An 11703-nucleotide genomic window follows, 5' to 3' on the forward strand; every position below is an offset into this window, starting at 1 on the left:
ACTGACAACTCAGCAAGAACACATCAAATTAGAAGGGTAAGTTGTATAGAAGCTCAGTAAGTGAAAACAGTAACACAGACATTAATAGTATGTTACAGTACAGTAATATTTCCAAACTTGAACCTGCAAGTTGACACTTTGAGGGTGGGTGAGAAACTGGGGACATTGGTGTAGGGAAGGTCAGACTAGTAATAGGACTAATGTAGGAACACTGAATGACTGAAACAACTGTATTATGAACAACTTCATAAATCATGGTGTTTAAATTAAAAACTTTTTTTTTCTCTTTTGGGCCACATCTGTTGACACTTAGGGGTTACTCCTGGCTATGCACTCAGAAATCGCTCCTGGCAGGCTCGGGGAACCATATGGGGATTGGAACCAACGTCCTTCTATATGCAAAGCAAACGACCTACCTCCATGCTATTTCTCCAGCCCCCTACAATTTTTTTAAAGTGAAAATAACACATTAAAGGGAGAACTCGAGAGAATGCAGCATTCTCTAAAGGGAAGAGAATTGAGAGTACTCACATCAGGTTAGTGTATACACTTCTCCAAAGAGAATACACATTGATTGCCTTTAGAAAAAAAAATTTTGGGGTCCCACCCCAAAAAGTAGGATCAGTCTTCACTAGGCGATGTTAGGCCTAGTGAGAGCAACTTCGTTGAATCACATCTTGTTATCACTTCCCAAGAACTTATTGCTAGTCTTCCTCACCCCAAACTTCCTGCCTTTTTTTTTGTTTGTTTTGTTTTTTGGGTCACACCTGGCAGTTATTCCTGGCTCCATGCTCAGAAATTGCTCCTCGCAGGCACAGGGGACCATATGGGACGCTGGGATTCGAACCGATGACCTCCTGCATGAAAGGCAAACGCCTTACCTCCATACTATCTCTCTGACCTCCCAAACTTCCTGCTTGATCACAACTGCATTCACCCCTCCCTGCTCAACACACTCCAGAATTATCTTTGTCCCAAACCCCTTTTTCTCAGAGGTAATTATGTGCCTAAATTTTATACTATTTTTAAATATTTTCCTTTTTATAGCTTTATTTATTAGAAATGCATCCTGATCTAGCATTTTCTGCATTGGATGTTAAAAAATGAATTCACATGGGGTTATTTTATCTTTAGCTCATTTTGTCTTTAGCTTCTTACACAACATTGTCGTTTGCAAAATTCATATTGCTTCATGGAGGTCTAATTCTATAGAGATGTAGTTGTGGTCCAACTCACTGAACTTTAACTTAAACTTGGGGTGCTTCAGTTTTCCTTTAGCTATTTTGTTTTGGGGACAAAACAAAGGTTCCTAGCGCGTAATGCTTAATGCTTTGTGCTCGGGGATCACTCCTAGCAAGCAACTCGGGGTGTGCCAAGGGCCAAATCCTGGCTGTGCACCTGTGTGCATATCTCTGTACTTTTGCTCAGGTCTCTTCACCCAGAGAGCTGTATCTTTCTCTTTCCTGATCCTCAAATCTTGGGCACTCTCTCTCAATCCTACAGATTCTTCCTCCCTTCCACAGCGTGGAAGCCCAGGGCCATGTGTGCGCAGTGGCAGAGTCTCTTCTGCACCTTAGTTAAGGCAGGGACGCAGTCCTAGGCGCCTCTAGAGCACCGCTTTGTCACTCCCCTCTGAAAGGGGAAGGTCTGTAACTCTCACAAAAGGCTTATAGGTTGAAGCATTTGGGGTTTCAGGAAAGTTGTCGTGATGGTGTGTAAAAAACCATCTATTCCGCTCATTCAGTCTGTTATCACCGGATGAAGCCAAGAGCATCCATCCGCCGGGACAAACAACAGAAAACCCTCGGCGCACGAGAGCAGCCTTTTCCCGAAGGCACGAAACACGCAGGCGCGGCCCAGCCCCGGCTCCCGCGCAAAGGAGTGCGCCTGCGCGACATTATCTCGCCCCGCCCACCGCTCCGGCTCTATAAAGCTTCGCGCGAATCCTCGCGAGACACTCGGCGCTCATGCTCTCCGCGGGGGTCGGAGGTCAAGCCGAGCGTCTGCCGGGCCCGAGGAGGAAGATGGCGGTGGAGTCGCGCGTTACCCAGGAGGAAATCAAGAAGGAGCCCGAGAAGCCGATCGACCGGGAGAAGGTGCAGCTTGAAAAGGGAGGAGGAGGAGCGGGGCCTGCTCGGCGGAGAGCGCGTCTGCTTGCGGGCGGGAAGCCTCGATCGCGCCGCCCGCGCCCACTCATCCCTGCCCGCTCTTCCCTCTAGACGTGCCCGCTGCTGCTGCGCGTCTTCACCACCAACAACGGCCGCCACCACCGCATGGACGAGTTCTCCCGGGGCAACGTGCCGTCCAGCGAGCTGCAGATCTACACTTGGTGAGGACGTGGGCTCGGGGTTGGTCCGAGGGGCAAAGGGCTGGGGCTGGGTTGTTGCAGAGCGGGGTGTGTGCGGCCTGGCATTCGGGTGGGAGCGATGCTGGGTTGTGTGCGGGGATGGCCTCTGCAGAGGTTGGGGGAGAGAGGGGCGCCCTGGCATGTATGGGGTGGTGGTAGAGGGCGTCGGGCATTACCATGGATTTGCTTCCTTTGTTCGGAAGAAATAAATACCCACCTTGTTCTCCGTTTTCACAGAGCTTTGACAAAAGCTGCACTCTGGTTATGTATTGTTTTGTTTGGGGGCTACCCCGGGCGTGCTCAGGCTGACACCTCGCGCTGCCTTTAGGGATCACTGTTGGTGGGCTTGACATGGAGTGCCAGGACTTGAACCTGGGTTGGCAAGACAAGTGCCCTATCCACTATATCACTCTGGCCCTTATAAGGCTTCTTCTTCTTCTTCTTTTTTTTTTTTTTTTTCTTGTAAGGCTTCTTGAGGCCACTTTTTTTTTTTTTTTTGCTCAGGGGCATGACCTGTAGGCCCAGCACAGTGCATAGTACCACTGCGGTACATATGAACCCCACACTTGGGTTTGTTTGAATTTTGTCTCGTTTTGGTAAGACACGGAGCATTACATTTGTCTGTAATTCTCAATTCGGGCATTCATAAGTAACTTGTACAGTGCAAGCTTTCTTGTTGACTATTTCCAAACTTGTCATTCCTTGGATAGAGATTGTATTCCGTAAGATGTGACCCAAGTCTCCCTCTCCTTCTGGTCTTTGCTCTTTTAAAAGCATTTATCTTGGAATGCTTAACATATGACCTCGCACAATATTTATGCTTCAGTGTATGCTTTTTCTGCTGGGCGTTATGTTTTCTAGGGACACCCATGTTGTGTCTTAGAACTTTCATTTTTATTGCTGAGTAATGGTCTCTGGTGAGAATTTCACACATTTTACTTGTTCACTAGTAGGTTAAAGAGCTGCCTTTGAGTTGTTAACAAGCCTTGGACTTTGCTGAATAATGCAGATGTCAAAGTGGAGAAATAGATATAAGCCCCAACTTTCTATTCTTTGGGGGTGTGTACAGATAGATCTCTCCTGTTCCCAAAGGCAAAATAGCTATTCTTTTGCTGTTTCTATTTGGTGTGAATTGATAGGTTATTTTTGGGGTTTGAAAATGCCCTTGGTTTTATATTCCTTATGAAGTAAAGGTGATGACCCTTATTTAAAGCAACCTAAAAAAGTCATACTAAATAGCATAACGTTTTTGGGTTACAGGAGAAACCTGTACTCAGTGGATGCAGGATCATATGTAATTTGTATTTAATTTTTGAAGAACTGACATTCTTTTTATAGAGATGACACCATTTTACATTGGTAAGAATATACATATTGTGGGGCCGGGCAGTGGCGCTGGAGGTAAGGTTCCTGCCTTGCCTGCGCTAACCTAGGACGGACCGCGGTTCGATCCCCCGGCGTCCCATATGGTCCCCCAAGAAGCCAGGAGCAACTTCTGAGCGCATAGCCAGGAGTAACCCCTGAGCGTCACAGGGTGTGGCCCAAAAACCAAAAAAAAAAAAAAGAATATACATATTGCATACTATGCTATATTAGCCTAATACATAGAATTCAATTGGGGTGGATTGGGATCTTATTAAATTTATGTAGGCAGATAGTTTACCATTATTCCAGAATAAAGTTCCAAGAAAATTGATTTAATCTGGTTCCATGCTTATTTAGCCAAATTTCCCTTTTCAGGGGGGAAAAAAAAGGTCATTCAGTGACTTCTTTCTTAAAGCAAAAATCTCTTGTCTTTCTCCCTTCAAGTTTGGGGAGGCCACAACCTTTGAGTTCAGGGCTTGGAGGACTATATGGGATGCTGGAGATTGAACTAGCTCTTCTTATATTTATGGCCCCCAAATCTGTCTTTAAGCAAATACCCCCTAGTTGCATAGACATTATGTTAAAGCTTAAAATGAGTTTAGTTCTGAAAGAATGAGTGATACTTTTTCAACCAGGGGTTTGAAAGTATTCCCAGGTATTCCAAGAAGGAACAGGTGAAAATTGCATAAGGTGAGATTGTAGGGATGGGAAAAAATGATTTTGTTCTCTATTTACGAGTGATGGTTAACCTTTTTGAGCCCGAGTGCCCAAACTGCCACACAGTGCCCGGTCCTCCCAATGGCCAGTCTGGCCCTGTTGCCAGGTAAGCTGCAAAGCAGACACTGGCACACTCGCCTCCCGCTGCGCTGCATATCTTAATTGCGACCCCTTCCCAAGTGCCAGCTGCAAGGCCTTTGAGTGCCACTGCTGACACGTGTGCCATAGGTTCCCCATCGAGGATTTAGGAGTTCAGAGCAACACACGCCCATCTGCACCCACACCCACCCATCTAACAGCTGGCTCCTGCACCCTTCCTCCACTATGCAATTTTTACCTGTTCCTCTTGGAATATCTGGGAGGAGCCCACATGACCCCTAGTTGCAAATCAGTGTCATCCAATCTTTCAGAGTTGATGTATAGGTACTCATTTTAATAGGTGACGGATATTTCCCCCTGCACCTGCTCTAGAATTGGTTGTTTATTTATTTTGGTTTTTGGGCCACACCCTGCAGAGCTCAGGTGTTACTCCTAGCTTTGCATTTAGAAATTGCTCCTGGCTTGGGGACCCTATGGGATGCTGGGAATTGAACTGGCCACGTACAAGGCAAACACCCTACCGCTGTGCTGCCACTCCGGCCCCTGTACAGAGAAATTTAATCAAGGATATATTTGCTTGTGTGAATCCTTATGTTTGGAAGTAAAAGCTCAACTATGTGCATATTTAATATAGCAGGCGGGAAATTCATATTTAGGCCAAATAAATGTTTGTTACTAAGCATGAGAAATATCACTCTCAGAAATGTTGGCCAGCCATTTGCTCTGAGAAAAGGCTTCTCAGTGGGCCTTCTGATGAGACATTAGATTGTGGTAGTGATAGGGCCCCCCCCTTTGTTGTTTTGATTTGCTTTTCCCCAAAGATTAATGATAGGGAGCATTTTTTATAAATCTTTTGACCATCTGCATTTCTATTTTGAGGAAGGTTCTGTTCATCTTTTCTCCCCACTTTTTGATGGGGTGGATTTTTTCCTTCTTAAGCTCTACCAGTGCTTTATATATCTCCTATTCTGGATGTTACTTGTATCCTAGTCAGCATCTCCTTAGAGTTGCAGAAGCTTCTTTTTTTTTTTTTTTGGTTTTTGGGGCACACCTGGCGATGCTCAGGGGTTACTCCTGGCTGTCTGCTCAGAAATAGCTCCTGGCAGGCACAGGGGACCATATGGGACACCGGGATTCCAACCAACCACCTTTGGTCCTGTATCGGCTGTATGCAGAAGCTTCTTAATGTAATGTCCCATGTGTCTTTGTTTCCACATCTTTAGCTTCAGTGTCATGGAGAGTTCTATGTTTTCCTGTAGGATTGTGCTATATTCACTCAATGCTACCATTAAATTCTGAATTCAGGTATTTGCTGTACAACAACATATTATGAAAAGAATTTGTGATGCTTTTTGAGCATTTTTCAGTTTGATTCTAGGTCTTCATCTGTTCTACCAACACAAGATTGTTTTAGGAAACACTGCAGGTCTTAAATGCTTTTCAATCACTTTTTTTTTTTTTTTTGGTTTTTGGGCCACACCTGGTGGTGCTCAGGAGTTACTCCTGGCTCTGTGCTCAGAAATCACTCCTGGCAGTCTCCGGACTATATGGGATCCCAGGAATTGAACCGGAGCATCCTGTGTTGGCTGCGTGCAAGGCAAACATCCTACCACTGTGCTATCGCTCTGCCCCAATTTCTCCTTTTTGGATCACAATTGGTGGTGCTCAGGGTTTGTTATTCCAGGTGGGGCCAGGGAACCATATGGGGTGCCAGGAACTGAACCTGGGTTAGCTGCATGCAAGGCAAACACCCTATCTGCTTTATTATATCACTCAGGCCCCTGAGAATTTCTAGTGCATATCAGTTGACATATAACTGACCCATTTTATGTCTATTTTGTTGTTATAACTATATATTTTTTTTAAATTAGGATGGATGCAACCCTGAAAGAGTTGACTAGTTTAGTAAAGGAAGTGTATCCAGAAGCTAGAAAGAAGGGCACACACTTCAATTTTGCAATTGTTTTTACAGACCTTAAAAGACCTGGCTACAGGTAGGTAATTGCATTTTTGACTTCTTGTTTTTATATGTTTAATTGATATGGTTACCCCACCCCTTGAATCTCTTTGGGAGGAAGGATATATATTTACGTTGAAACTTTCACTGGTTTGTGATTCATATAACTTTAATCTTTTTCTTTCCTGCAGAGTAAAGGAAATTGGCAGCACCATGTCTGGGAGAAAGGGGACAGATGATTCTATGACCCTGCAGTCACAGAAGTTCCAGATAGGAGATTATTTGGATATAGCAATCACCCCTCCAAATCGGGCACCACCACCATCAGGGCGCATGAGACCATATTAAATTTTATTTGCTATTTCTTGGGGTATTTTTCATTCAGTTATGTAAAATAAACTTATTCTCCCCTCATTATTGCCATTAAGCCTTTAAACTTTAAACAAATTTTAATCATTTATTTAGGAGTTAGCACTGACTATGATCTAGTATGGCTATTAATAGAAAGTCCGGGGCTGGCGAGGTGGCGCTAGAGGTAAGGTGTCTGCCTTGCAAGCACTAGCCAAGGATCAGGACCACGGTTCGATCCCCCAGGTGTCCCATATGGTCCCCCCAAGCCAGGGGCAATTTCTGAGCGCTTAGCCAGGAATAACCCCTGAGCACCAAACGGGTGTGGCCCGAAAAAAAAAAAAAGTCCACTTGTCAAGTCTTTACAATATGAAAGTGCTCTTAGCATTTTATGTAAACTATTGTTTCGTAATGTGTGTAATCAAAAAAGTACATATTTCTCATGTAGAACATGTGATTTCAATTTACTACTGACAAAAGGCAAACTTGATATTCTTACTGTTTAGTTGAAGCACCAAAGTGATGAACAGTACCATGGAGGGAACAATATAAGCTTTACCACACTGCAAATACCTTAATATGTTAGGAATTATTCTAAGCCCTCTACAATAACTTACTCCTCACAAATCTATGTATTGTTATCTCCATTCTACAGAAAAAAAAAATAGGGGATATTATCCAGATACATTACAGAGCTTTTATCACAAGGCACACTAATTTAAAACTTTGGTCCTCAGGAATAAATGCCTCAATCAGTTTGTTCAACAGTCCCTGTTCTTAAAAAAATGTGGGGCCAGAACTTGCCTCGCACATGGCCAACCCAGGTTAGATTTCCAGTATCCCAAATGCCAAGAGTAATTTCTGAGCATTACCAGTATGGCTCCAAAACAAGAGGTGTAGTAATACTACCTGTTTATGCAATTTAACTTAATCTCTGACTCTCTTCTCGTGGTTTTAAGATTCTTTTCCAGGCCAGAGAGAGCATAGTTGGTAGGGCACTTGCCTTGCATTTAGCATACCCAGGTTCAATCCGCAGCATTTCATATGGTCCTGAGATTGCCAGGAGTGATTCCTAAGTGCAGAGCCAGGAGTCAAGTAACCCGAGAACTGCCGGGTGTGACCATCCCAAAAAAGATTCCTTTCTTCCTTCCATTATTGAAGGTCAACTTTTCAAAAACTTGAGGATCTAATCCTTGTTTCTACTGGCTTAAGATGCATTACTTTCATTTTCAAGAACAAATAGCACTCAAGGCATGTTCTTTTTGTATTACTATAACTTGAATCCAGTTGAATCTCTTTAGACACTTAACTGGTTTACCAGAGTTCACACTTCAGAATCACCTCTGCTGCCATTCTATCTCACAGGGTCCTTCTAATTGTATGCTCTGGGTCATCTTGACTCACTCATAAGGTAAATTTTGAAGTTTCACTTTTACGAGTATGAATTGTGGCACACAGTGCCCACTGTTCTCAGTTTTTAGGTGTAGTGATCATTAGATCAGATGTTTGCAATATGCAGGGGAGAACAATTAAAAACTGGGTTGTATCTTTAAATTTGTTCCTAGAGTTCATGTTAGCTCACTTCACCTCTGTTCAAACACAAATTTCAAATTTTGTTTTTGCGAAACAAGGCAGTTTTTGTAAAACAAAGTCAATTCAAGTGCTTGGGTGAACCAACCTGTAAGGAACTATTTGCATCAGCGCCCCTAACCTTGGTAAATGACTAGTTTCCATTTCTAGATGAGATTGAGGTCTTTGAAACCACAGATTATAAACAAGGCACATAAACCTAGGCAGCAAACTAATGTTTCCTTAAAATTATTGAGTATCTTTTATTCACAACGTTTAAGCCTGATATCCACCCACAATATCCCATAATCAGCATACCTTATTTTTCTCTTTTTCTGTGTGTATGTGTGTGTCACACCCGGTGGCACTCAGGAGTATCTCCTGACTGTGCTCAGAAATCGCTCCTGGCAGGCTCGGGACATATGGGATGCCGGGATTTGAACCACTAACCTTATGCATGAAAGACATGTTTTACCTCCATGCTATCTCTCCTGCCCCAATACTGTAACAATTTTTAATAAAAGCATCATATAATTACTATAAATAATCCACATTTCTACAATTAAAGATAGGAATCCAGTTATATACTATGTCTTAAGCTGTTTTCTGACAAGGTATAATTTTTTTTTTGGTGGGGGGACCATATGAGTTGTGGGGAATTGAACCACGGTCCTCACCCTTGGCTGTGTGCAAGGCAAACGCCCTACTGCCGTATAAGTAATTTTTTAGATGAATCTAAAAGACTGGTTTTTGTATTGTTTACACTAGCATGAATGTTCCTATTTTTGTTGCACAAAATTGCTGCATTAACATCAAAGAACCCCAAAGCCTTGCCCTCTGATCCCTCAATCCACCCTAATCCCAACCCCACAGTTCTATAGTAAGAGAATTAGGTCCCTTGTTACTGTCCCATTGTTTTGAAGCACTTATCTTTTAAAGTAACAGGCATGGCCATGGTTCCAGCTTATCACAGCAGAGGTCAGAAAGGCCTTCATGTGCTTCCATTGGTATTTTATTGCTTAGACATAGGCTTTTTTTTCTGTGATTACAACTTATTTGAATCTTCGATGGAACAAACAAGTGTTTTTCTGTTAGGATTTTTTAATTTTGTTTTTTGGGCCACACTCGCTGTGCTCAGGGGTTACTCCTGGCTATGTGTTCAGAAATCAATCCTGACAGCCTCCAGGGACCATATGGGATGCTGGGAATTGAACCCAGGTCCATCCTTGGTCGGCTGCACACAAGGCAAATGCCCTACCCATGTGCCCCTTCTGTTAGGACTTATGACTGCAAGCACTCAATTGAGTCCAAGTATTATGCCTTCCCACATTTCAGAAGGAATAAGCTAAAACCTAAAAAACAGCCTAAATACAAAACGTGTTAATAAGCAAGTCATCAGCCTGAGGTTATGCAGAATTTATTGTAGAATGGCGATAGTTTTATATATATACAATTGTTGGGATAAGTCAAAAGTCATACTGGGGAGTTCATTGTAGAAAGGGGATGGCATTTCATGTATATACAGTTTTTGGGAAAACTCAAGAAAATGGTGCTTAGAGAAGCACCTCAGTCAATAGCTATAAAGTAAGAAGTTACTTGTAATTGTTGAAAGTTTAGTACCCTACCCAATTAAGCAGACTAAATTTGATGAAATTTAAAAAACTAGGGGCCTGAGTGATAGCACCATGGTAAAGCATTTGCCTCGCATGCAGCCAACCCAGGACGGGGTTGATCCCCGGTGTCCCATGTGGTCCTCCAAGCCAGGAGTGATTTCTGAGTGCATAGCCAGGAGTAACCCCTGAGTGTCACCAGGTGTGGCCCAAAAAGCCAAAACAGAAGCAAGTAAAAAACTAAATTATTGGGGCCGGGCGGTGGCGCAAGAGGTAAGGTGCCTGCTTTGCCTGCGCTGGCCTTGGACGGACCGCGGTTCGATCCCCCGGCGTCCCATATGGTCCCCCAAGCCAGGAGCAACTTCTGAGCGCATAGCCAGGAGTAACCCCTGAGCGTTACCGGGTGTGGCCCAAAAACCAAAAAAAAAAAAAAAGAAAAACTAAATTATTAATAAGGCGAACTTAATGAGGCAGATTCCAAGATCCTAGGAAAATTACTGAAAAAAAAAAAAAAAAAGGCATTTCTAATAAAGTACCCAGTATCCTGTTAGGGATAACAAGGATAAATCTATCAGTGAAGGCTAACCTTTTTGAGTGCGAGTGCCCAAACTGCCGTACAATGCCCGGTCCTCCCAATGGCCAGTCCAGCTCTGTGCCAGGTGAGCTGCAAAGCAGACACGGGCACACTTGCCTCCCGATGCGTCACTGCAAGCCTTCCCGCGCACCAGCTGCAAGGCCTTTGCATGCCACAGGTTCGCCATCGAGGCATATTCTTAAGAAAGTTAGTAAATACTAATAAGGGGGGGGGGGAGTAGTGTCAAAAAGTCGCCATTGAAAATGTCTTTAGTTTGGGTCAAGGTCCACCCGTGCTTAGGGGATCATATGTGGTGGTGGGGATCAAACCTGGGTCAGCTCCATATAAGTAACCATCTACTCTAGTATCTCTGGCCCTGAAAATGGCATTTCTACACCACATATGGTCTAAATGGGGCCTGCAAATGAAATGAAGAACTCACAGAGTATTTACTTTGTACTAATAATGGTCAGAGTTTAGGATAGAGGGATGCTGTTATTTTATTTTTTATTTTTTTGATTTTGGGTCACACCCGGCAGTGCTCAGACCACATGGGATGCCGGGATTCGAACCACATGCAAGGCAAATACACTACCTCCATGCTATCTCTTTGGTTCCAGCTGTTGTTATACTAACATTTCCCATCTCATACACTAATGCAATCTAGGTGTGAATTGTGTTGACAGAAGATGCTGTTGGGGTAGAGAGGTAAGGACCTACATGAGATTTGCAACCAAAAATCCTAGTTCTTGGCAAATACAATGCTATAATCACATTTGTATTCTCATAAATTATGTACACTGCACATCTGTGTCTATATAATTTCTTAGTAGTATAGTGCTATAAAATATATATGGAGAAAAAGATTTTTGGTTTTTGGGTTACACCTAGCTTTGAGCTCAGTACTCAGGGATCAGTCCTGGCAGGGTTGGAGGAACCAAACAGGTCAGTTGCATGAAAGACAATTCCTCACATGCTATTGCTCTGGCCCACTGTAACTGATTTTCTTTTTCTCTGTTGCTGTTTTATTTTCTTTTGGCTTTTGGGGCATACCTGGTGATGCCCAGCAGTTACTTTTGCAGTGCACTCAGAAATTGCTCCTAGCTTGGGGCACCAT

General features: G+C 43.4%; 1 protein-coding gene across 1 annotated transcript; it reads left to right on the plus strand.

The window, feature by feature from the left end:
- The first annotated feature begins 1920 nt into the window (after positions 1 to 1920).
- Positions 1921 to 6899, plus strand: SAP18 (Sin3A associated protein 18). Its single transcript, XM_049778326.1, has 4 exons — positions 1921 to 2096; positions 2220 to 2329; positions 6400 to 6522; positions 6677 to 6899. The coding sequence occupies exons 1-4, from the start codon at positions 1968 to 1970 to the stop codon at positions 6831 to 6833; spliced, it is 519 nt and encodes a 172-aa protein (XP_049634283.1). The 5' UTR covers positions 1921 to 1967; the 3' UTR covers positions 6834 to 6899.
- Positions 6900 to 11703: the final 4804 nt, after the last annotated feature.

This window comes from Suncus etruscus, chromosome 8, assembly GCF_024139225.1.
Source record: "Suncus etruscus isolate mSunEtr1 chromosome 8, mSunEtr1.pri.cur, whole genome shotgun sequence".
NCBI classification, from domain to species: Eukaryota; Metazoa; Chordata; class Mammalia; order Eulipotyphla; family Soricidae; genus Suncus; species Suncus etruscus.